Raw genomic sequence first — 24022 nt, 5'->3', positions numbered from 1 at the left:
CAGTCCCAAACCGTAACTTGGTTACCTTTTTGAGTCAAGGCAGCTGAGCTCCACCTTGCGCCTTAGGATGAAAACAATGTCCGAAAGCGGTGTGTAGCCTTCACCATCTCCCTCACTAATGAGTTGAGGGTGAGACTGCCGGACAACATCGAAGCATTGCAGTACATGTCAGTTTTCAATGTGGAGGAAACTCTAAAACACAATAAGAGCCCTGGAGAAAAGAAAAAATAGCCAAGCTCCTTGGCTACTCCCCTGCAGAGATAGACAAGATTGTCCAGCAATGGCATGCCACCCATCTTAGTAAATGGAATGAGACAAAAAACACACTGGGCTTCTGGAATGAGATTTGGAAGTTCAGGGATGCAGCTGATATCAACCCGTTTCAAGAACTTGCTATGGCTGCTGTGTCTGTGTTGTCCTTGCCACACTTGAATGCTGAAGTCAAGAGAGTATTCAGCCAGATGAGTGTGGTAAAAAGCAAACTTAGAAATCGGATGTCCTTGCAGACCCTTAATTCCATCCTGTATATTCGATATGGACTGAAGCTGTCTGGTGAGGCTTGCTATGAGCACCAGCTGCCTGATAATGTTTTGCAGCTTTTTGGCACATCAGCTGCTTACTCATTTAAGTCAGCTCCCTCAGTTGCTGAACCTGCTACAGAGAGCTTTAACCAAAATGACAATGACCCACTCTTTCTATGAGCCAGCACAGCCTGTGTGTGTGTGGAGGGGGGTCTGTGGAAAAAAAAACAATTAACCTGAATTAGGGCCAGACTAGTTACCATCATTTTCTCACATTGCCATTGACAGTTTTTTCTATTGTCTCTTTTTGGTCCATTTAGATTGTTAATGTAGATTGTATACAAAAAAATGTAAAAAATGTTATGGTTAAAAATTTTCATGTTAAGTGGACCATAAGGTTAAAAACCAAACCAAATTAAGAAAATAAAAACATTTAATAAAACAATAAATTACTTTTTTTTTTTTTTTAAATCTCTTTTGGGTCACTTTTGCCAGTCCCAAGCCCGGATAAAGGAGGAGGGTTGGAATTGTGACATAAAAAAAAAAGAATTGACAATAGAAAGTTAATTTGTACTTCTAAACATATTTAGGGTGTTTTTTACTCACTTTTTGTGTCTCCCACGAGGAATTACATGCACATGGCCAATTATGCAAATTGAGTGAAGACGTCATTTAGCGACTTTTCGGACAGCCAATAGCTACTTTCCTTACTAAGGAGTTGGCAACACTGGACTGAATGGAAGCGATAATTATTCGTTTTTTTTACTCCGCTGTTCTCGGCTGGTCTCTGGAAGAAATTACCAGTCCTTACTGGATCGAATCAAGACCGAATCAAGACCGGTTTTATGCGAGACCGGTCTTCGAGTATTACAACACTGGTGTTTATACTGTATACATCATTGTGCTTGACGCTCTAGTTATTATGTTGCAGTATTTGTTACAGTATTTTGCACTGTGAAGATATAACGTTTGAATCTTTTCGACCGAGAAGGACTATGGGAAATCAAGTCAACAGTATCAAGCGAGCTCATTCTGGTGCATACACGCACTAATGTCAAGAAACTACAATCCCCAGAAGCGTTTGTATCGTTGACTTTGGCAAGGTTTCTGTGGACGTGGGAAAGGGTCTGCTCACAGAAACAAATGTCCATGGGTGTATGTTGCAATCGAAATGAACAGCCTTGACATGCACATTTGATTCAACATATATGTGAATTAAAATATGTGGCTTAAACCTGAAGAGATATTGCTGAAAAATGCATTAAAGTTATGGGTGACAGAAAAAGGCAACGAATATTTCGTATTACAAAGGAGGCGAGGATATGGAGAAGGAGGAGGCGGTTTGACAGGTATGTGTTCTGTGCATTGCTGGGCTGGTAAAACCTAGTGCCATTCTAGCAAAGTGTGCATGCCATCGGACAATGGTTCATATTTCCGGTCTATTTTCTAACGTCACCCTTCAGATGCTGTCATGTAACCATAAGGGTGGGAGGCAGACAGTTCTCCAGATCCTCGTGTCAAATGGACAGGCTGGACCCCAAACGTTAGTTTAGATTGCAATAGGTATTGCAATTTAACAGTTTACAGCTGGGATATTCAACCGGGGTCTGCGTAGGTACTGCAGGGGTTCGACAAAATGTTAGATTTTTTTGTGTGGATTTTTTCCACCCAATGTTTTTATAAATATTGCTAGCAACAACAGAGTAAACACATTTTGAATGACATACCTACAGTAGATCTTATTTATTTTTCCACTCCTAATATTGACCAAATGACACTAATTGGTACCATTTACACTCACTGGAGTATCTGACATAGGCTATCAGTGCGAACAGGCTACCAGTACAGCAAGTGCTGCTGGTAAGCTTTCTTGACTGGACAACATTTTTTGTCAACACATGGCTAACCTTTACTTAAACAGCTGCTCTTAGCGAAAATGTGTTTAGAGTTGCCTTTCTAGCTAATAGGCAATGTTCGAGTTTACACGTCCTAATCTAAACTATCCACCAAATCTATTAATTTTAAAATGTTGATTACTTCTCCTTGCGATTATCATTCACCTGCTAACGGATGATGGTGTTCCCTGGGTCACCGGTTTTCCTGGGAGGGTGTCCCCAGACAAGAAAAGGTTGAAGACCCCTGGTTTATGGTATAGCCTGCCTACGATGCAGATTATTTACTTACTGACTAAGCCATCAACAAAATTGCCTGTGTTTAGGCTGCAAAACACTGTCACAACACTTGATGATGCTGTCAGAGATGTCTGTTGTTTTGGTGCACACACACACAAAATTACACAGTAGTGTCATATTGGGTTGCTGACATTTGCTTTAGCTTTATAGGTGGAGCAATAGGCTATATTGAGGGCGCACAGCACTTCTGTATGATAATGTACTCAAGTATGATGCCCTAGAGAGGCAGAAGAGCCAGGTCAGTGCTCATCCATTCCACAGTCTGTCTGGTCTACTGATTCCTAGCTTTTGAAATGGGATGATCCTGTTCGACATCATAAAAATAGTGTTTGTTGATCTTTGAGATCAATGCTGCCCTATTGTATAACACATTGATCCTCCTTCAACATGCAATTCAGCAGTCAGTGACTCATATCCCACTTAGTCTCATCTTATTCGGGATAAGCTGTTTACATGCACCTTTGATATTTCATTTCTTACAGTAAAATTCTACAACAAATGTAGATTTTTTTTCTTGGGAACAGGAGTGGGGAAATATTATTTCTTTCAACATCTCTTGAGAAAATGCGCATGTAATGTGTTATTTTTGACACTGTTATGCAAGCAGACAGTATTTCAACCACATAAAATATGTGCCCAAGATGAACTGGGGCGGCAGCGTAGCCTAGTGGTTAGAGCGTTGGACTAGTGACCTAAAGGTTGCAAGTTTGAATCCCCGAGCTGACAAGGTACAAATCTGTCGTTCTGCCCCTGAACAAGGCATTTAACCCACTGTTCCTAGGCCGTCATTGAAAATATGAATTTGTTCTTAACTGACTTGCCTAGTTAAATACAGGTAAAAAGTATTTTCATTTCCTTAACCGGTTAAAACCAATATTTTGCTCAGGACCAATCTTTACACTGTTTTGGAGTTAATGTCCCTAAACAAACCAGACAACTTTACCGGTGTTAGATTACTAATGCATTCATTCTATCGATATAAGACATTATTCTGGTGAGCACTACTTTATTTACTATTTTAGGGCAAAACAGTATGACAGAAGAGAAGCTACATGTATCTAACTATAGTTGACAAATGGCCTACCAAATGTCCGAAATTATGATATGGCCTACCAAATGTCGGAGATTCTAAGCAGAAACGGTTTAGTACAGAGTAGCCTACCAGCAAAATAAATTATTATGGAATTATTGGTTTGAACTGCACAGGTAGCCTACTTTTTGAAGTGATTTGTTTAACAATCAGATAAAAACATCACATAACACCCTTGATATGTGAAACTGAGCCTGCGCAAACCGCGAAAAACAACATCAAACAGGATAAGATGTTTACATGCCGCAGTATCTGTCTAAGATCAGTATATCCCAGGCATGTTATCCAGGTTTCTCATAACCGGGATACAAGCCTTTTCGGGTTATTGTAAACAGGATATGATGTTCCTACGAGTCAACTGAAAACAGAATACTTGAGTATCCTGAATAATAGTGGGATGTTGGTGTGCATGTAAACGTGGTCAAATGCAATCAGTGAATGTCAGCTGTCCGTTTCCCAATAATAGTAGGTTTTCTTGCACATGGTCACACAGCCTCTGACAAGCCAATTATCAGCTGTTGATCACAATAATCCACTTGAATGAAACAGCATAGCTAACTTTCACATTTGCCACATCTCTAAAACAAAACAAATGGCAATCTGGTGGCCTTCTAGTCTATTGAAGCTGACGGTGCCAGTGGCTGTAGTCTACCGATAGTAATGGTAGATGTCTCCGTAAAAAAAGAGGGACACTGAGAACACCATCTAGCTCTGTCCCTTAGAACATCAGAGCTATAATAACAGGTAATTAATGGGTTTGATGAAGTGGAACACAATAGCTTTCTCTTCTGACTGGGCTAATGATGGTGGAGGCCCCCCAGTGTCTGCTCTCCTCCTGTTCAACATCTCCCCTGAAGCCCCCTCCAACTCAAGGATCTTTTTATCCTGAAGTATCCAGATGTAAATCTCAAATGGCCACAGGGCAGAGGGCAGGCTATTATTTAGGGATACCTGCTCGCTTAATTGTGCCCTTGCATATGCACAGGTTTTTACGTAGAAATTCTGCCAATCTTTTATAATGGATGATCTCTTGATAAAACGAACTCTGTAATCAGTTCATAGATGTGGTCTAGTCCACCAGCCGGCTATTAGTAGCAATTAACCTAAGGGTGAGGTTAAGGCCACTGTACAGCTGTGTCATGATTCCCCAGCCCAGCAGCCATAGATGCTGCTGATGCAGTTGGGCCGGGATAGCAGTAAAGGCCTAGCTCTGATCTTGTTAATAATTTATGTAGGCAACTACGGTCCTAGATAGGTAACACAACACTGTTGGTTTGAACCACGACAGGCAGGATACTTTAATGTGATAATAATCAGCACAATATCTGTTGAGTTTTCCACAATTCTATGTTACATGATTGATAACCCAGGTGGGAGGGCTGTTTTGTTTGCTAGATTCTGTACAATCAATAAGCATGAAATTGCCTCATGATTTTGAAATGTCTTATCATGCATGTATAATGTCTGACTGTTAATGGGAAGTATGATTGCTACTTACTTTTTTTGACAGGTCTTCTGGTTGGAACTCTTGATACAATGCTGGATTCCACGTCTAAGGTTGCTCCATTTCGCATTCTACACCAGACACCGGACTCTCAGATCTACTGGTCAATAGCATGTGGTGAGAGTTTTTGCTCTACATTTTCTCAACTATCCCCATTGTCAGAATAGCCACAAGTAAACATTAAAGGCTACAGTAATGTAATAACTACAATCATGTAATGACAACCTTTTAGGATTGTATTTTAGTCGACACTCATTTCCCATTTTGTGACAATAGATGGCTTAGTCATGCATAGTGTAAACAGTTTCCTTTCCATTGTGACTGAGTTTTCCCTGTGATTAGGTGGCACCAAGGAGGAGATCAACCAACACTGGGAGTGGCTGGAGAAGAACCTCATGAGAACCTTGTCTGTGTTTGACTCCAGCGATGACATCACCAGCTTTGTGCAGGGCAAGATCAGAGTAAGTAATCGCTACAGATAATTAAACGCATAGTTTACACAGACACCACTATTGTTGATCTCTGCCACTCTCACAGGGAGATGGAGGCCTCCTACAGACTTAATGATTTATTAATATAGTGAAGCCTACTGATGCAGCAAGTGCTTACTCTTTGAAAACAGTTGGTGGTGATTATGGTCTTTCACTGATTACTGTTTCTGATATGAAAACCTTTGACTGTTTATTGAAAGCTAAGAAAAGGATAGTAGGTTTGTAATTAAAATGTGAATTTAAGAAACGATATGATGCCTATTTATATGCCTTGACATAAATGTTACAGAATGGAGATGGCATGCTGACGTGTTTAGACTGCTAATTATATTTGTTTCTTTCAGTGACCATGAGAGAGATGTTGTCCTCTTCTCTCTATAAAGGGGCTGATTGCTGAGGAAGGGAAGGTGTCAGGCGTGCAGGAGGACGACCCTGAGAAGTTCCGTGAAGCACTGCTGAGGTTTGAGAAATGGTTTGACCTCCCTCAGAAGGAGAAGCTGGTCACCTACTACTCCTGTAGCTACTGGAGGGGCCGCGTGCCCTGCCAGGGCTGGCTCTACCTCAGCACCAACTTCCTGTCCTTCTACTCATATCTGCTGGGCTCCGAGGGTGAGACGAGACAGAAACCTGAACAAGCCCTCACTGTTGACTAACAGTCACTTAAATGCAGGAACTGTCAGGCTTCATCCATTTACTTGTATTTGGATACAATATTATTATCATTCCATGTCATGACAGAATGGCAGTGAGTTAATCATTAAAGATCATCTATTTCCTCTTCAGTGAAGCTGGTAGTCTCGTGGAATGAGATCTGGAGGCTGGAGAAAACGTCCAATGTCATTCTGACGGAGAGCATTCATGTTTTGGCCAATGGGGAGGACCACTACTTCTCGATGTTCCTGCACCTCAGTGAGACCTTTCTGATCATGGAGCAACTTGCTGACTACTCCATCAAACGCCTATTTGATAAGGAGACCTTCCAGGAAGAGCCCTCCCTCTCAGACCCACTACAGATCACCAAGAGGCATACTGCCTGTCACTTCTTTTTTACTCATATTTGACAGTTATTTCAGGACACCATAGTGAATGGAGATGATATTATTATTTTGTTTACTACCTCCATGCTCTCAAGCTGTCCTCCTTTTTTCACTACTTTTCTTTTTTGCTCTCCTTCAGAGGCTTGGAAACTAATGCTAGGAATGAGCAATTCCGGGCCTTCTTCAGGCTGCCTAAAGAGGAGAACCTGCTGGAGGTTTATGAGAGCTTCCTATGGGTTCCATTCAGCCACTACAACACGCTTGGGAAGATCTGTCTGTCTGAGAGCTACCTGTGTTTCGCTAGCCAGGATGGCAGCCAGTGCCACGTCATCATCCCCATGAGAGAGGCAAGACACAGCGCACTACCTTGACACTCAACTAATTTAATAACCTCTGTGGCTCAGTGGCTTTGCTCAATGTTGTTGACCCAAACACCTATCCTTGCAGGTGATTGGTGTGGAGAAGCCGGACCGTAGCAGCAGGGCTTTGACTGTGTGTGTGCGGGGTAAGAGGGCTCTGAGGTTCTCTGAAGTTCGGGACTTTGACCGTCTCAGCAATGCAATCAACAGGAGGTGTGGGATGACTGCCAGTCCTCAACACTCTGCATCAACTGAGGTGACTAACTTCCTGTTTTGAACCTTTTTTACTGCTAGGTCTCTGCCCCAAAGGCACAATTCCAGTTCATCTGCAACCCTCCAAATGTGTCTAAGGGGGCTTTCACATCAAATTGGTTAAAGCGTTTTTTTCCTCACTCTGGTGCATTTACCCCCTTGGTTCGGTTCATTTGAACTGGTGTGAACACTCTAACTGCACTCGGGAGCGCACCAAACAATGCACCGTGCTTCTCTCAAAAAGGGTGATCTCGAACCATTTCCATTCGTACCGTGGTGTGTTTCACTGCAGGTGTGAATGCAATTTGGACTAAGCACAGGAAAAGAAGCAGAGATGTGCAGTATTATTGGTTGTTTGACTATGAGGATTTGAGAAAATGCACGTGTTATCAGAACTTGGTTTCTCTGAAACATTTGTGAGTAGCAGCACATTTATGAGCACATCCTATGCAGATTAGGGTAGACAGGGGATATAGGCTACTGAATATATTCATGCACGTTGAAGTTAGAGCAACTATTGCGCTATTTTCCTCCCAAATGTTGTTGGAAGACCAAAGCTAAAGTATTGTAACGATTGGCTGGGACACACAAGTGATGATCATAGATGGATTTAACATGAGCATTTTTGCCTAGTAAACAAAATACTTGCATGAACATGTTAGTTCGTTTGACATTTGGCAGTGTGTAACCAACTGGACCAAATGTAAAAATATCTGCCAGGCTATAATTGCTGCCATTCAAAACAAACTGTGGGTTCACTGTGCCTTGCAGGGTATCAGAAGGGAGTGCCAAAACCTCATCAATCACTTTGAGGACAACCCAGAGGAGGTGGCTATGATGGTGGGACAGAAGGAGAGCAGCAAGGCCGTCAGCAATGAGGCCCTCATGACTGTGTTCCACCCCCAAGATGCTGAAAACCTGGATGCCAAAATGGTGGGATTTTACTCTAAAATATGACCTCTCCTAATATGAAGAAATATACCATTTCTGGTTTCTCTAGGAGTGCTGTATTTTCCACCCAGTGTGAGAATGTGCTCTCCTTGTACTGTCTAGGTGTCTCAGCCTTGACAGCTCATTTCTTATTCCGCTGTTTCATCTCTGTGCCTGACAGCTAAAGGAGAAGATGAAGGAGCAGTCATGGAACATCCACTTCTCAGAGTATGGCCGTGGCACCAGTATGTTCTGTACCAAGAAGACACGAGACCTGATTGTGCGTGGCGTCCCTGAGGCCTTAAGAGGAGAACTCTGGATGCTCTTCTCAGGTTCTGTTTGATATGGATCTTTCACTGTTATTTGGCTCATATGTCTCCTTCACTGATGTGTAAAAGTGTGGTGTCTTTAATGTTTTGCAATATGTGTTTTGTTTAAATATGGTGTGGTGTTTTGTCTTGGTACCATAGGTGCAGTCAATGACATGGCCATTAACCCTGGGTATTACAGTGAGATAGTGGATCAGTCTCTGGGGACCAGCACCCTTGCCACTGATGAGATAGAGCGAGACCTGCACCGCTCCCTACCAGAGCACCCTGCCTTCCAGAGCGACACAGGCATCTCTGCCCTGCGCAGAGTCCTCACTGCGTATGCCTACAGGAACCCCAAAATCGGCTATTGCCAGGTGCTAAGCTAGAAACCCCTATAACACTTTCCTGCGTTCTTTCTTTCAAAAAGCTCATAGGCATCTTTACATCTATTCTCCTTTTCTCTTGTGAAGGCCATGAACATCCTGACGTCGGTCCTGTTGCTCTATGCTAAAGAGGAGGAGGCTTTCTGGCTGCTAGTGGCCATCTGTGAGAGGATGCTGCCTGACTACTTTAACCGCAGGATCATTGGTGAGAGACGCAGCTGAATAACAATATCATTTTTAGTGTTGCATCACATTAAATATATGCACTGTATGTGTGTTTGATACTGAATACCTGGCTTACACTTTCTCCCATAACTGCTATAAATCCTGTTTACAAATATCTTGTATTTCCTCAGGTGCCCTGGTGGACCAGGCGGTGTTTGAGGAGCTGATCCGAATGCACCTCACCCAGCTGACAGAGCACATGACAGACCTGACCTTCTTCTCCTCTGTGTCCCTGTCCTGGTTCCTCACCCTGTTTATCAGCGTCCTGCCCATAGAGAGTGCTGTCAACGTGGTCGACTGCTTCTTCTACGACGGCATCAAAGCCATCCTGCAGCTGGGCCTGGCTGTGCTCGACTACAACATGGAGGGCCTGATCAGCTCCAATGACGACGCTGAGGCAGTCACCATCCTCAGCAAGTGAGTGTCAACACAGAGAGGGCGAGATCTGAAGGTCAACTGAATTGGTTATTTCAAAGTACTGTATTAGGTTCATGATGAATTGTGAAGTAACAATCTCCAAAACAGTGAGTTAATTCTACAGGAATTCCCATCTTGTTAATGTTACTTAACTGCTGCTCTGTTTGCCCTGGCAGGTTTTTCGATAATGTGACCAATAAGGACAGTCCTCTACCACAAACAGTGCAGCAAAATTCAGTGGGGAACAACGACAAAGCATCATCCCTCTCCAAGGTGGACATCAGTGATCTCATCAAAGAAGCCTATGAGGTACTGTAACGGTCAGAGCTGCTAGGACTCACCCCATGTCTCAATGTCAGGCTTGTCATTTAGCCTTTTTAATTTGCTTATAGAAATATGGAGACATGAAATCAGAGGAAGTAGAGCGCATGCGGAAAAGAAACAAACTGTATGTAATCCAAACATTAGAGGATACGACGAAACAAAATGTGGTGAGTGGCACATCCCCAAACTTCCATTGCAACATTTTGGCATTGTTTATGACAATTTGATGTAGGACTAATTGAGATTTACTTTTTCCTCAGCTACGGGTAGTTTCACAAGAAGTAAAGTTCAATCCTTCCCAGCTTGATAACCTTTATGCATTGTTCAAGGTATCACAATCACTCTTTTCAAATAATAATATACTACTGCGTACTGTAAACTACATGCATTAATATTCCTTCTCATAGACACAGAGTTGACACGACTGGCATGAAAAATGGAAACGTGTTGAAAATAGACAGATTTAACTGCTGGAAATTGAGTACTTCAATGTGTTTCCAGAGGCAACATTTCCTCAGCTGCTACTGGACGATGAACAGCCCAGTGCTGCTGCACCACGACCCCAGCCTGGCCTATCTGGAGCAGTACCAGCTGGGCTTCCATCAGTTCAGGCTGCTCTTCACCCTCCTGGAGCCCTGGTCCCTCTGCAGCGGCAACGATGCCCTCTTCCTCTGGGCCTTCCGCCTGCTGGATGAGAACCAGGATGGCCTTGTCAACTTCAAAGAGTTCTGCTGTGCCCTGGGTAAGGCTAGACCAGTGCTCTGATGCATTGCTACAGGTCTATGATCGCTGTGCCCACCCTCCGTTTTCACCATTATCTGTGGGAACAGTATGTCACATCTAATCCTGCATCAACCTCATGCAATTTTTCATGCAAATGTTGTTCTTTCTGCAGACATTTTGTACAGCGGCACTTTCACCACCAAACTGAAATTCCTGTTCAAGCTTCATCAGCCACCAGGTAAGTAAGATCACCAGAAACTGCATAAGCACCTTCTCTCTCACTTGTCATTCTATGTCCATGATACTTTTGATCTGTATTCCTTCTGCTTGAATACATCATTTAGAATAAAAAACAAATCTGACTCCCAATTCGCCAGGTTGCAGTTGTAAATGAGAACTTGTTCTCAACTAGCCTACCTGGTTAAATAAAGGTGAAATAAAAAATAAAGGGTTGCAAAAGGTCGGAAACTTTTCGGTAAATTAAGTTAAGTCCTCGAATTTTGCTTAAATTCATCAAAAAGTTACCTTAAAACAGTGAACCTTTTTTGTGGGATATACATAAGGAAATTCTAGGTCTTGTGGCATATTTTGGTTAAACTATCCCCAATTCAATGGAATTGCAACCCTCTGCATGCACAGTGCACTCTTCCATCACATGTAGAGCTGATTCACAAGATCTTGCACACTAATGAGATGCTATTGAGCCCAAACTACTACACTGTCTGAGACAAGGACTACATGCTTTCTGGTAAGTTTTGATTACAATACTGGGTGGGGTGAATATATTTTATGACATACGTGATTTTTTTGTTAACAAGTAAATAGTCGCCTACAGCAAAGTGTGTTTAAATAATTTCTAACTTGTTAACAATTTCTGCTAGTTAGTTTTTGCCACCATGTGGGTTTTGGCTTGCTTGAGCCTGCTAACTGAGGAGTGTTAATTTAACTGTTTCCATACATGTTTCATTTTAAAACATGTATCTTACAAAGGAGTTGTTGAACTACTTAACTATTTATCTGTACATGGAATTGTATTCTTTTTTTTGCTAATTTTTTCCTATCTTTACAGGAAAATGCCACGGGCACTATCTGATGTGTGGAGACATTTCACTGCAGCTAATGTAGAAGGAAAAGCTGTGTACATTTGCAAATACTGTGCCAAATCATATGTGAAGATTGCAACAAAGATGCAGAATCATCTGACCAAGCGCATAAAGTGCCCTCAGCGCTCACAACAAGCATCCTCTGACAAAAGTCCCTCTACTTCTATTTGAGGTGAAAATGATGAATCAGACACCTTATCAATGGCAACAGATCATGGTCCTCCTGGAATCAGAAGTTTTTTTGACTCAATGGATGAACGTAGTCAGAGAAATGCTGATGAATGTCTTGCACGAGCACTGTATTCAACTGGTTCACCTCTAATGCTCACAGGCAATGTGTATTGGAAGAGATTTCTGAATGTTCTTCGCCCAGCATACATCCCTCCAACCAGACATGCGTTATCTACTAATTTGCTGGATGCAGAGTTCAACAGAGTTCAAGTGAAGGTCAAGCAAATCATAGAGAAAGCAGACTGTATTGCAATCATCTCTGATGGGTGGTCGAATGTTCGTGGGCAAGGAATAATTAACTACATCATCTCCACCCCTCAACCAGTGTTCTACAAGAGCACAGACACAAGGGACAACAGACACACCGGTCTCTACGTTGCAGATGAGCTGAAGGCAGTCATCAATGACCTTGGACCCCAGAAGGTATTTGCACTGGTGACAGACAATGCTGTGAACATGAAGGCTGCTTGGTCTAAAGTGGAGGAGTCCTACCCTCACATCACACCCATTGGCTGTGATGCTCATGCATTGAATCTGCTCCTCAAGGCCATCATGGCACTGAAAACAATGGATACTCTCTACAAGAGAGCCAAGGAAATTGTTAGGTATGTGAAGGGTCATCAAGTTATAGCAGCAATCTACCTCACCAAGCAAAGTGAGAAGAATAAGAGCACCACATTGAAACTGCCAAGCAACACCCGTTGGGGTGGTGTTGTCATCATGTTTGACAGTCTCCTGGAGGGGAAGGAGTCTCTCCAAGAAATGGCCATATCACAGTCTGCCGATATGGACAGCCCCATCAAGAGGGTCCTCCTGGATGATGTATTTTTGGAGAGAGTGGTAAGCAGCCTGAATCTCCTGAAACCTATAGCTGAAGCTATTGCACAGATTGAGGGAGACAATGCTATCCTGTCTGATGTTCAGACTCTGCTTGCAGATGTAAGAGAAGAAATCTGTACTGCCCTGCCCACTTCACTGTTGCTCCAAGCAGAGGAAACTGTAGTTCTGAAATACATCAAAAAGCATGAAGACTTCTGCCTGAAGCCCATACACGCCGCAGCGCACATGTTGCACCCCAAGTATGCTGGCAAGAGCATCCTATCTGGTGCAGAGATCAACAAGGCCTATGGGGCTTTTTGAGCCTGACAACGAGCCATCCTCATCAAGGTTGGAATGTGACCGTGAAGATAAGGCCTCAGTCTGATGTTAAAGAGGTGGATATTGAGGAGGTCCAGGGAGAAGACATGGAAGCCTGAGAGGAAGACAATCAAAGCTTTAGTTTCTAGACTATCATTTTACAGATGTTTAAAAAAAATTGAGAGATGCGATGGATTATTGGCGATCATTCAATATTCCCTTTTGTTGTTCAGTGAAATCATCCCATGTGAAGAGTCAACTCTTTTAATTAAAGTTAAATTCATAACTAATTTTAATAATTTAATAATTTGCAATTATGTCTACTTATGATAAGGTAGAAGGTTTATGTTTATGTCTCCATATATGGTAAATATATCCAATGCAAAAAAAACATCTACATTTTAAATGGCATTAATATTAAATTGCATATATTTCCATTAATTACCATATATTTCCGTTAATTCCCAAGGAAAGTTTCCACCTCTGAATATTCCCCAAAATGTGCAACCCTACTCCCAGTACAGTTTTGCTGTAAACGATGCCCTTCTAATTTCAACTGTACTGTATATTTCGTGCTACTCTTCTACTCGCCAGCTAATCTCTTTGTTAACTGTTCCTTACGTCTGTCCCTACAGTAATGTTGCATGCTCTCACAGACAATGTCTTCTTCTAGCTTTCACAGGGAGTCCTTTCCACTCAAAGGGCCAAAGACTTCCTCACTTTATTCCAATGACTGACAACCTATCCCACTTGAGTCGATTGACTGGTCAGCTTGCTTTGCTCGTTTCTTTCTCTGCTCTAACCATTTCACTATTGGCTTCTCTGTGCTTTTCTCTTTGGTAAATGCTCATCTGTCTGTTTGTCTTTAACAATTTCTTAAGTTGGTCTCTTTTGCCATGTACAATTTGTTTCACTACGATCTAGATATGTGTTCTTGTAGACAAGGTTTATATATGATATAATTTCTAACTGGTTATGGTTTAGAATAGCAAAATGTACTTTACAGTTACTGTATGACTTCCTTTGACTTAAATGAATGTACTTTACACTATGTAGTCTCTGATCTCCCAGAAGATGGCGTGATCAGGAAAAGCCCTGAAAGAGGTAATTTATTTGGCCTGTCTCTTTTTCTCTTTTACCAAGCTCTTCACAATATTGCTCATTTAAACAGATTATCGTTGTACACAAATCGTTGTACACATTTGTGTCTGAAAACTGCACTTTCCACAGGCAAAGGGAAAGTGGATCTGCAGGCCTACTTGAAACAATGGCAAGATGAGATACTAAAGAAAGAGGAGAGCATCAAGGATTTACCCAGGATTAACCAGGTAGATACACCCATATCTAGGTTAACATGTCGTCAATCAGGTGAATATGCAATGCAGATATCTTTCCAACAGATCAACTTTGAACAATTTAATCCACATGTTATGTCATTACTTTATGCAAAAAGAAACACAATAACAAAATCTTAAAATTGTATTCAGCCCTTTTTTTTATGTTGTCAGGCTCAGTTCATCCAGTTCTCCAAAACGCTCTACAACCTATTCCATGGTGACCCAGAAGAGGAGTCTCTGTACCGTGCTGTGGCTCGAGTCACCAGTCTTCTGCTGAGGATGGAAGAAGTAGGGCGCAGGCTCCAGGAGCCCACCAGCCCCCAGAAGTCCACCACTAGCCCCACCCAGGCTGCCCTAGAGGGGGCTCTACTCGACAGGGAGGCCTGCAGCACCCCTGAGAGAAGCTCAGACACCCCTAGCGCTACCATCACCCTGGAGGCAGGCTCCATCCCACAGGAGGTGGAGTGGTCATTCGCCTTTGAGCAGATCTTGGCATCGCTGCTCAATGAGCCTGTCCTTGTGCGCTTCTTTGAGAGGCCTGTGGACATTCAGGCCCGATTGGACCATGCCAAGGGTGCTCAGTTGAAAGCAAAGACAAACAAGTGAACTGAAGGATAAACTGTGGTTCTTAACTTCTCAAAGCCATTAAGTCTCTATGTTCACTATTCTCTACAGTTCTTTCTCCGCCTGGTCAGGTAACAGGAGTGGATTCTAAGCCAACCCTGTTCACTGTAACCAAACGCAAGGAATACACTTGTAGAGAAAACATTCACACCTTTTAACGCCTATAGATTCCAGTTGTATCTTGTAGATTCATTGTTTTAGTCCTGTCATCTGCACACCAGAAAACCTGCTCAAGCATCTTGCTTCTATATGCCAAAGTGTTTTTTCTCATGCAGCCTTATATCGCTTAGCTAATTTTTTAGAAACACCAGGCTTTCAAATTGGGGTGAGCGTGATCAGTTGACTTGTATGGAATATGTAGGGAGCAGCAACACACTCCAGGGTAATCACTTGAAGTCAATCATTGCATGAAACCAGCACATGTAGATGGGATAGATAATTGTATATGAGACCTTTACTGTTGCTCATCCATAATTATGCAATGAATTAAACCTAGGATGGAGAGATGAAAGAGACACTACTATGTTATTGTATTTCTGGGTTTACTTTGTAATGACGGGATATGGCCAATTTATTTCTGGTCATTTTGTGGAGAGGGGCTTTTGAAAAACGATGGGACCACTACTTGCTAAAGGCCCAAGGCTGATTGTTGGAATTCTACATTTCAGTTTTTTTACAACATCTATTATGCTTTTGACTTCAAATTCCATTTGTTTTGTTGAAGTATCATGAGTGAGGGAAGAAGAGCATGTCGTCATTGCCATTTCAAATCACTTTCAGGACACAAACTAAAAACAAATTGGATAGTTGCAGTTGAGGCAACCACTGTTGTCAAATGAGGACATCGTGCAATATTCTTTTATCTACTACTGTCTGAGTCTTTAAGGGAAATCAAGTAATGTGTATATATAATTTGATACACAGAGGAATGGACAATAAACATGTCTTATGATTATGTTCTCTTTTGATTGATGTATAGTTTAATTGATTTGCAAAGGGATTACTAAATATTTTTCAGAGTAAATGTTATATTCATTTTTTTTATCATGTCTTGTAAAAGGAAATTCTTGTTGTTTGATTATATTTGTGAGACAGAAGATAAAATGATTTGATAGGTGTAACTGGAAGTGTGGCCTGTTACACATTCCTTTGTATATCGTTTTACTTTTTTGAAGTCCTTTACAGCATGAAACTGTGCATGGGCATGGATACCTTATGATGATACAGTGAGGGGAAAAAAGTATTTGATTATCCTGCTGATTTTGTACGTTTGCCCACTGACAAAGAAATTATCAGTCTATAATTTTAATGGTAGGTTTATTTGAACAGTGAGAGACAGAATAACAACAAAAAAATCCAGAAAAACGCATGTCAAAAATGTTATAAATTGATTTGCATTTTAATGAGGGAAATAAGTATTTGACCCCCTCTGCAAAACATTACTTAGTACTTGGTGGCAAAACCCTTGTTGGCAATCACAGAGGTCAGACGTTTCTTGTAGTTGGCCACCAGGTTTGCACACATCTCAGGAGGGATTTTGTCCCACTCCTCATTGCAGATCTTCTCCAAGTCATTAAGGTTTCGAGGCTGACGTTTGGCAACTCGAACCTTCAGCTGCCTCCACAGATTTTCTATGGGATTAAGGTCTGGAGACTGGCTAGGCCACTCCAGGACCTTAATGTGCTTCTTCTTGAGCCACTCCTTTGTTGCCTTGGCTGTGTGTTTTGGGTCATTGTCATGTTGGAATACCCATCCAAGACCCATTTTCAATGGCCTGGCTGAGGGAAGGAGGTTCTCACCCAAGATTTGACGGTACATGGCCCAGTCCATCGTCCCTTTGATGCGGTGAAGTTGTCCTGTCCCCTTAGCAGAAAAACACCCCCAAAGCATAATGTTTCCACCTCCATGTTTGATGGTGGGGATGGTGTTCTTGGGGTCATAGGCAGCATTCCTCCTCCTCCAAACACGGCGAGTTGAGTTGATGTCAAAGAGCTCCATTTTGGTCTCATCTGACCACAACACTTTCACCCAGGTGTCCTCTGAAACATTCAGATGTTCATTGGCAAACTTCAGACGGGCATGTATATGTGCTTTCTTGAGCAGGGGGACCTTGCGGGCGCTGCAGGATTTCAGTCCTTCACGGCGTAGTGTGTTACCAATTGTTTTCTTGGTGACTATGTTTCCAGCTGCCTTGAGATCATTGAGAAGATCCTCCCGTGTAGTTCTGGGCTGATTCCTCACCGTTCTCATGATCATTGCAACTCCACGAAGTGAGATCTTGCATGGAGCCCCAGGCAGAGGGAGATTGACAGTTCTTTTGTGTTTCTTCCATTTGCGAATTATCGCACCAGCTGTTGTCACCTTCTCACCAAGCTGCTTGGCGATGGTCTTGTAGCCCTTTCCAGCCTTGTGTAGGTCTACAATCTTGTCCCTGACATCCTTGGAGAGCTCTTTGGTCTTGGCCATGGTGGAGAGTTTAGAATCTGATTGATTGTTTCTGTGGACAGGTGTCTTTTTTACAGGTAACAAGCTGCGGTTATGAGCACTCCCTTTAAGAGTGTGCTCCTAATCTCAGCTCGTTACCTGTATAAAAAAACACTTGGGAGCCAGAAATCTTTCTGATTGACAGGGGGTCAAATATTTATTTCCCTCATTAAAATGCTAATCATTTTATAACATTTTTGACATGCGTTTTTCAGGATTTTTTTGTTATTCTGTCTCTCACTGTTCAAATAAACCTACCATTTAAAATTATAGACTGATCATTTCTTTGTCAGTGGGCAAACGTACAAAATCAGCAGGGGATCAAATACTTTTTTCCCTCACTGTAACTAATCATTCCAAATGCAACACAGTTGGTTCTGAATGACTTACTTTATTTCTTGGTTTGATGTAGTGTACTATAAAATGCAGAATTTTTGTCAAATTGATTATTGAAAAAACCTGCTTCAATGTCCTCTGTGTAGTATGGATATTTATATTTTACTTAAGCAGTTATAAATGTTTATTTTTTTCAAAATTATTCTGTCAGGAAAAGGACAGCTGAGCAACTTTTACATGGTTTGTATTTTCTGTATTTGAGCGTTCTTCCTCAGTGCCATCTGCGTGCAAAATCAAACCTTGCTGTTATATTATAGTCTCTTAAATAGACCCCCTATCCCACAGCAATAATCACTTGGCTTAGTAAATATTTCTAAAATGCTGTTCCTTGTTATAATAGCTGCTAAGATGAATATACGTATTTGTCACTTTAAAGCCTTTACTTGACAGCACAATATCGTAAAATATAGAGGTAGCTACTCTGCATTTTTTTTAAATCAATATAGTTAAGTTATAAGAGCCCATATTCATTGGAGAACAAGTGTTAGTGTTGGAAATTAGCAGTTTACTCTTTACATTACATTAGTGGTGACTTGAGTGGGAAGTTAAATTCACCTGTGAACAAGTTAACTAAATGAAAGTCTATTAAAATATTTGCAGGGCAATTGCCATTTGAAATGCCACAATTCTCCATTTATAGATTGTTGTGGACTACACTCACATTTAGAAATAAAGAGATTGTGTATAGGCTTTATTAGTTATGCTCTACACATGTAGTCAGATCTTTATCAACTTGATGCAATACATAGGATAATTGCGTATTACCAGTGAAACTATTTTACCTTACCTTTTATTTCACCTTTAAGCTATTTACGCTTTAAGATGACTCTCATAGCATAAATGTATTTGGGCCTACTTATTGTAAAGGTAATTGCTTGGTTGCCAATTAATGGTCTTAATTAAAATAACCACAGCTAACGTAAATATTATAATTTAAGTCTGTACTGCCTGTTTTTGTTGGGGGGGTTCTGGAGGAAAATTAATCCTTTGGAATGTTATGTAGTTTTTGATCTGCCTGTGCCTACCACAAGTGGCACTTTATGTGAATGTCAAACATCTTGAAATAAAATGTTACAATGTAATAAAATAATCTTAGACATCAAATGTGTTTATTTGAATGAAAGAGTTGTTTTACAAATAGGCCAAGTGAATGAATGGAACAGCCAGGGTGGGTTTGAACCACTTCTTCAGGTCATAGTGTATCTCTCTATGCTTACGTAGAGAGATACACCTACCATGTTTCCCTTTTTATTGCGTCTTGTCTATGACGCTCATCCATATATCAATATGTACATATTCTTATTCCATCCCTTTAGATTTGTATGTATTAGGTAGTTGGGGAATTGTTATATTACTTGTTAGATATTACTGCACTATCGGAACTAGAAGCACAAGCATTTCGCTACACTCGCATTAACATCTGCTAAACATGTGTATGTGACCAATTTTTTTTTTATTTGATTTGATTCTAGATACCCGCATTATCCCCTATTCCCATGTCGAGACTGCTGCTAAATGTTTTGACAGGGTGGTTGTCAGCCTCCGCTACCAAAACCCATGACATATGCCTACTTAGCCTCCATAAATCATAGAATACTGGAAGTGCGTGAGAAAAGCTAATAGGTCTACAAAACTCTTCTAAAATCTCACTGACATGAAGATGACCCTAGGTACAGGACCAAATGACCATAGTCAGATAGGGCCTTTGCTAATCGTGATTGGCTCATTTGTTGTGGTGTAGAGAGATCACGAGAAAGCTGTAGCTTGTGGATTTCCCTCTGTGGTCACTTTTGACACCTGTTGTTGATTTAACATTGGTGGAAAAGAGAAAAGATTGGTTGAAAATGACATTAGTAGTAGCTTTCATGCTTATTTAAAAGGTGTTTACAGATGGTTCCAAGGATCCTGATAGTGGATACACGGGAGCGGGAGTTTACATTCCTGAATTTGATGTGCAGATATGTAGAAGACAAACAGATGGACTGTCTGTATACTCTGTCTGTATGCTGAAGTGTTGGCAATGGTAGTTGCTCTCCAGTGGGTGGAGGACGCTCAACCTATTAGAATTGTATAATGCGCAGATTCTTTGTCTGTACTGTGTAGTTTATCCTCTGGTAACTTTAATATGAGTGATCTACTATTGGAGGCATTAACTCTATTAAGGAGACTTGAGAGAGTGGTTGTAGTAGTGTGTTTCTGCTGGGTCCCAGCCCATTCAGGTGTGGGAGGGAATGGAATTGTAGACCAAGTCTACATATAATTGATATTTGTGCTATACTGGGTAATGGCTAAGATCATTTTTATAGACGTGTAGAAGAGGTGGGACTCCCGAGCACTACGGTTGGCATTTATATGCCCTCCAAAGAAAGGTCAGTGGAACAAGATTCAAAAGGCGGGACGGGGCGGGGGTTTGTTAGAAGTTAGTAGGGCTCTTTTTTTTCATGTTCTTAGGTTGGCATTTATATGCCCTCCAAAGAAAGGTCAGTAGAACAAGATTCAAAAGGCAGGAGGGGGGTTTGTTTGAAGTTAGTAGGGCTCTTTTTTTTCATGTTCTTAGGTTGGCATTTATATGCCCTCCAAAGAAAGGTCAGTGGAACAAGATTCAAAAGGCGGGATGGGGACGAGGGGTTGTTAGAAGGGCTCTTTTTTCATGTTCTTAGTAGTACATGATTAGGTAGGAGGGTTTCGTGTTTTTGTTTGTTTTGATCATTGACCATCGTTTTTGACAATACACTCCAGTACAGTAGGTGGCGGTATGCACTTCTAACGTCTGTTTGCAGACCGCCATAGAAGAAGAAGAAGTTGTAGCTTGAAACTAGCCACACACCGCAGTTTGCTGGTGGTTGCATGCAACATTTTAGCTAGCTACAGCAACATTTCATATTTGCAGGTAAATGCACCATACTTTGTAGAAGTCTATCATAATTTATGTTTGAATCATTAATACTATATTTTAATAAAGTTACTATATTAGAATTAGTTAGCTAGTGATTTAGTTTGACTGCTAGTTTGCATAAGGCAACGTTAGCTTCGTAACGTTAGCTAGCAGATAGCCTATTGGAAGCTCGCTAGCTATTAGCCAGTAACGTTATTAGCGGTCTCTTTGCAGAGTCATAAAACATTATACGTTTACCATGCAAGTAGCGAGTCATGTCTATTGTATAGATAGTATTGAGATTCTGTATATAATAATGGGCTAACATGTACCTATCTAGCTTTCCAGGTAGTTAGCTAAATAGCTAGCGTTAGCTAGCTAGCATTCTAACTTGCAAAAATGGAGACGCCAGGTGAGGCGCGCCAAAAGGCAGCAACGTTGTCATAGCCAAACTAGCTAGTGGTTATTACTAGTTACCACAGCCACAGAGTCAAAATGGCTATATCGTAAAAAAATTATGCAAACAAAAATTTGCTTTTTGGGCTTAAATTAAGGTTAGGCATAAGGTTAGCAGTGTGGTTATGATTAGGTTTAAAATCAGATTTTACGAGAAATTGTATAAATAGGCGGGGTTTAGCCATAAATGTAATTGACATTGTGGCTGTGGTAACTACTGACAACTGCTAGCTAACGAGTATCAAACTTTAGATAAATTGGCCTAGCTAGCTAACTAGATATATGCCTTCACTTGTGTGATCTCATGGTCTAGAATAGCGGATCCACAATAAACTAGCTACTTGTGGCTGTAATTTCTCAAACCTACCACCACATTTGATTTGACATGAGTACAAATCGGTTGTCATGTGAGACTGAAGCAAGCCATTGTTTTTGTTGTTTCGTTTCTCTTAAATGGTAACGTTAGGTGCAGTATGGAACCCTCAGAGCATCCAGAAACCTCTGCCACTTTTCAAATGGCCAATGAGAATGTACATCTAGACCTGCTATCCACACAGACTGATATGGACCTGTTTTCTGGGCACACTGATATGGGCCTTCTGCCTGCTCAGACTGATGACGGCCTACTGTCTGCACAGAGTGATATGGACCTGCTGCCTGCTCAGACTGATATGGACCTGCAGCCTGCACAGACTGATATGGAGGTGGCCTACTCTGGCTCACTGGGAACAGAGGGACACAGTGGGGAGCAGCAGGCCCTTGACGAGTTGACAACCTTTCTCACCCAATCTGAAAGAGAGAGGCTGAAAACTCAGGACAGTCTGAGCATCCTGGGGGACCCAGACTCACTGGAACTGTCCAAAGTCCAGGTGGAGGACTTTTACAGCCGCACAGTCCTTCCAGAACCATCAGACTTTCAGGAACCCTCAGTCTTTCCAATGCCCTCTGTCCTTCCAGAATCCTCATACCTTCAAGAACCTTCAGGCTTCTCAGAGTCCTCAGTCTATCCAGAACCCTCATACCTTTCAAAACCATCAGGCTTTTCAGAGCCCTCAGGCCTGCCAGAACACTCAGACTTCCAAGAGCCGTCCGGTTCAGCCACAGGCCTCAGTCAGGATGAGTGGAGCAGGCAAGGTCACACAGAAGCCTGGTCAGAAATGGGAGCTGAGCCTGGGACAGACAGGCTGGAGGTCACCGAGCGAACTCCGACCGTAACTGGGACACAGATGCCAGAGACAGGAGAGGAGCAAATGGACATAGTGCATGAAGATCCCACTGCATCTGCTCAAGATGAAGTTGATCCAAATATGCCTTCTATAGTCAGCGTAGAGAGCTCACACTCTGAGGATGGTCCAGGCAAAGAGGAAGCCTTATCATTCTATGGATTGGTGCCAAAGGTAGAGGGCACAGCAGAGAAAAAGAGTGAGAAAGAACAGCCTGTGGGGGGCAGTATGTCCCCACTATCATCCTGGGCCCAGCCATTGACACCAGGTGAAGGTGTGTAGTAAGGAACTTTGTTTTTAGGCTCAAGTTTTTTTTAAACTTATGTCACATATAGAAGTCTCAGTGCCACATAAATAGTTTGAGAAGGATAAAGGGAAATGCAGAACTTGATTTAGGCTTAATTACACATCTTTGAGAAACGATTAGCAATCACTTCTTCAAATAGCCATGTCAGTTTACATATAGTCTGCATCTACTATGTCATGAACAGCCTTTAGTTACTGATGATCGATTGTGTTGCAGCTGAGGAACAACTTGAAACTGACGTCGCCGTCGAGGATCCAAATGGTCAAAAGAATACGGTAAAAATAAAAACTTTCCATGAATTCTAGACATTTTCTTTAAAAGTAAGTTAATTACTGTGAGTTACTCTTCTCATTTATTGTAGGGGAGAAAGAGAGGTCGTCGTAATCGTGGAGAGGGGAGGAAAAATACGCTAAACACGTCTGATGGGGGTAAAACATCTTTAGTAAATCTGCTTGTGTTTAGCTAATTAATTTTACCTCGGTCTCAACTATCATTATGTGGGACTATTTTTCCAATTTTCCAATTATATGATTATCACGCTGCTCTAAATGCGTTGTCTTCTGCTGCAGACCAGCTAACAGACAGTGGTTCTGACGATGCAGCTGATGATCCGAGGGACACAGACTTTGACCCCGCACGGTTTGGCCTCCGGCGCTCCACCAGGGTCTCCCAAAGGAGCCAGAGCACTCCGCCCCCCCGCCTCATTTCCCCAAAGTTGTCTGTTCCTGCCTCTACCCCTGCGTACACTCAGAGGTCTGGAGGACCCCCTCCACCCCGGCCGCCACCCCCTCGCCAGCCTACCAGGGTCCTCTGTGCCAACTGCAGTGGGATTCTGCAGAGCGGACAGACAGCCTACCAGCGCAGGGGTCAGCCTCAGCTCTTCTGCAGCTCCACCTGCCTTAACTCCTTTGGCAAGAAAGCCCCCAAGAAAAAGCCCTGTGCTTTCTGTAAAAGGTAAGCCTCTCAATATATATTCAAAGAATGTGTTCTTAGTTTCTGCTATTCCTTCCAGTAAGGACAGTGGATTTTATAACAAATTCCTCATTCTATTTCATAGTAAAGTAAGTGTTAATATTGTGCATCGTTTTGA

General features: G+C 41.9%; 2 protein-coding genes across 6 annotated transcripts in view; both read left to right on the top strand.

Moving 5' to 3' along the window:
- Positions 1–1275: 1275 nt before the first annotated feature.
- Positions 1276–16312, top strand: LOC115149093 (TBC1 domain family member 8B). 5 transcript variants are annotated; one of them, XM_029691608.1, is made up of 21 exons: positions 1277–1870; positions 5314–5424; positions 5650–5768; positions 6182–6407; positions 6582–6822; positions 6975–7182; positions 7283–7450; positions 8218–8379; positions 8558–8708; positions 8847–9061; positions 9158–9275; positions 9427–9712; positions 9889–10021; positions 10105–10203; positions 10297–10365; positions 10538–10778; positions 10932–10997; positions 13904–13996; positions 14287–14334; positions 14461–14558; positions 14739–16312. In XM_029691608.1, the coding sequence occupies exons 1-21, from the start codon at positions 1744–1746 to the stop codon at positions 15171–15173; spliced, it is 3414 nt and encodes a 1137-aa protein (XP_029547468.1). In that variant the 5' UTR covers positions 1277–1743; the 3' UTR covers positions 15174–16312. The 5 variants fall into 5 exon arrangements, 4 of the variants coding, with proteins under 4 accessions (XP_029547470.1, XP_029547468.1, XP_029547469.1 ...); XM_029691611.1 differs by lacking the exon at positions 1277–1870 and adding an exon at positions 1940–2084; XM_029691610.1 differs by lacking the exon at positions 10105–10203 and having other exon boundaries at positions 1276–1870.
- Positions 16313–20866: 4554 nt separating this feature from the next.
- The window catches only part of LOC115149091 (zinc finger MYM-type protein 3), a 20906-nt gene continuing 17750 nt past the window's right edge, over positions 20867–24022 (top strand). Inside the window, exons 1-5 of the mRNA XM_029691606.1 lie at positions 20867–20961; positions 21869–22899; positions 23149–23207; positions 23294–23360; positions 23502–23886. Of these exons, the coding sequence (XP_029547466.1) occupies positions 21876–22899; positions 23149–23207; positions 23294–23360; positions 23502–23886 (1535 nt within the window). The 5' untranslated portion in view covers positions 20867–20961; positions 21869–21875. The remainder of the gene's footprint in view (positions 20962–21868; positions 22900–23148; positions 23208–23293; positions 23361–23501; positions 23887–24022) is intronic.

The sequence above is a fragment of the Salmo trutta genome, chromosome 15 (assembly GCF_901001165.1).
Source record: "Salmo trutta chromosome 15, fSalTru1.1, whole genome shotgun sequence".
Lineage (NCBI taxonomy): Eukaryota > Metazoa > Chordata > Actinopteri > Salmoniformes > Salmonidae > Salmo > Salmo trutta.
This window is presented reverse-complemented; position numbering and strand designations above follow the sequence as displayed.

Bases quoted from the DNA above. Each gene is read 5' to 3' on its own strand.
- LOC115149093 (XM_029691608.1), top strand. From the start codon at position 1,744: ATGTGGCTTAAACCTGAAGAGATATTGCTGAAAAATGCATTAAAGTTA. The intron at 8,709-8,846 runs GTTCTGTTTGAT...TTGGTACCATAG, and splicing joins ACTCTGGATGCTCTTCTCAG to GTGCAGTCAATGACATGGCC. The intron at 14,335-14,460 runs GTAATTTATTTG...CACTTTCCACAG, and splicing joins CAGGAAAAGCCCTGAAAGAG to GCAAAGGGAAAGTGGATCTG.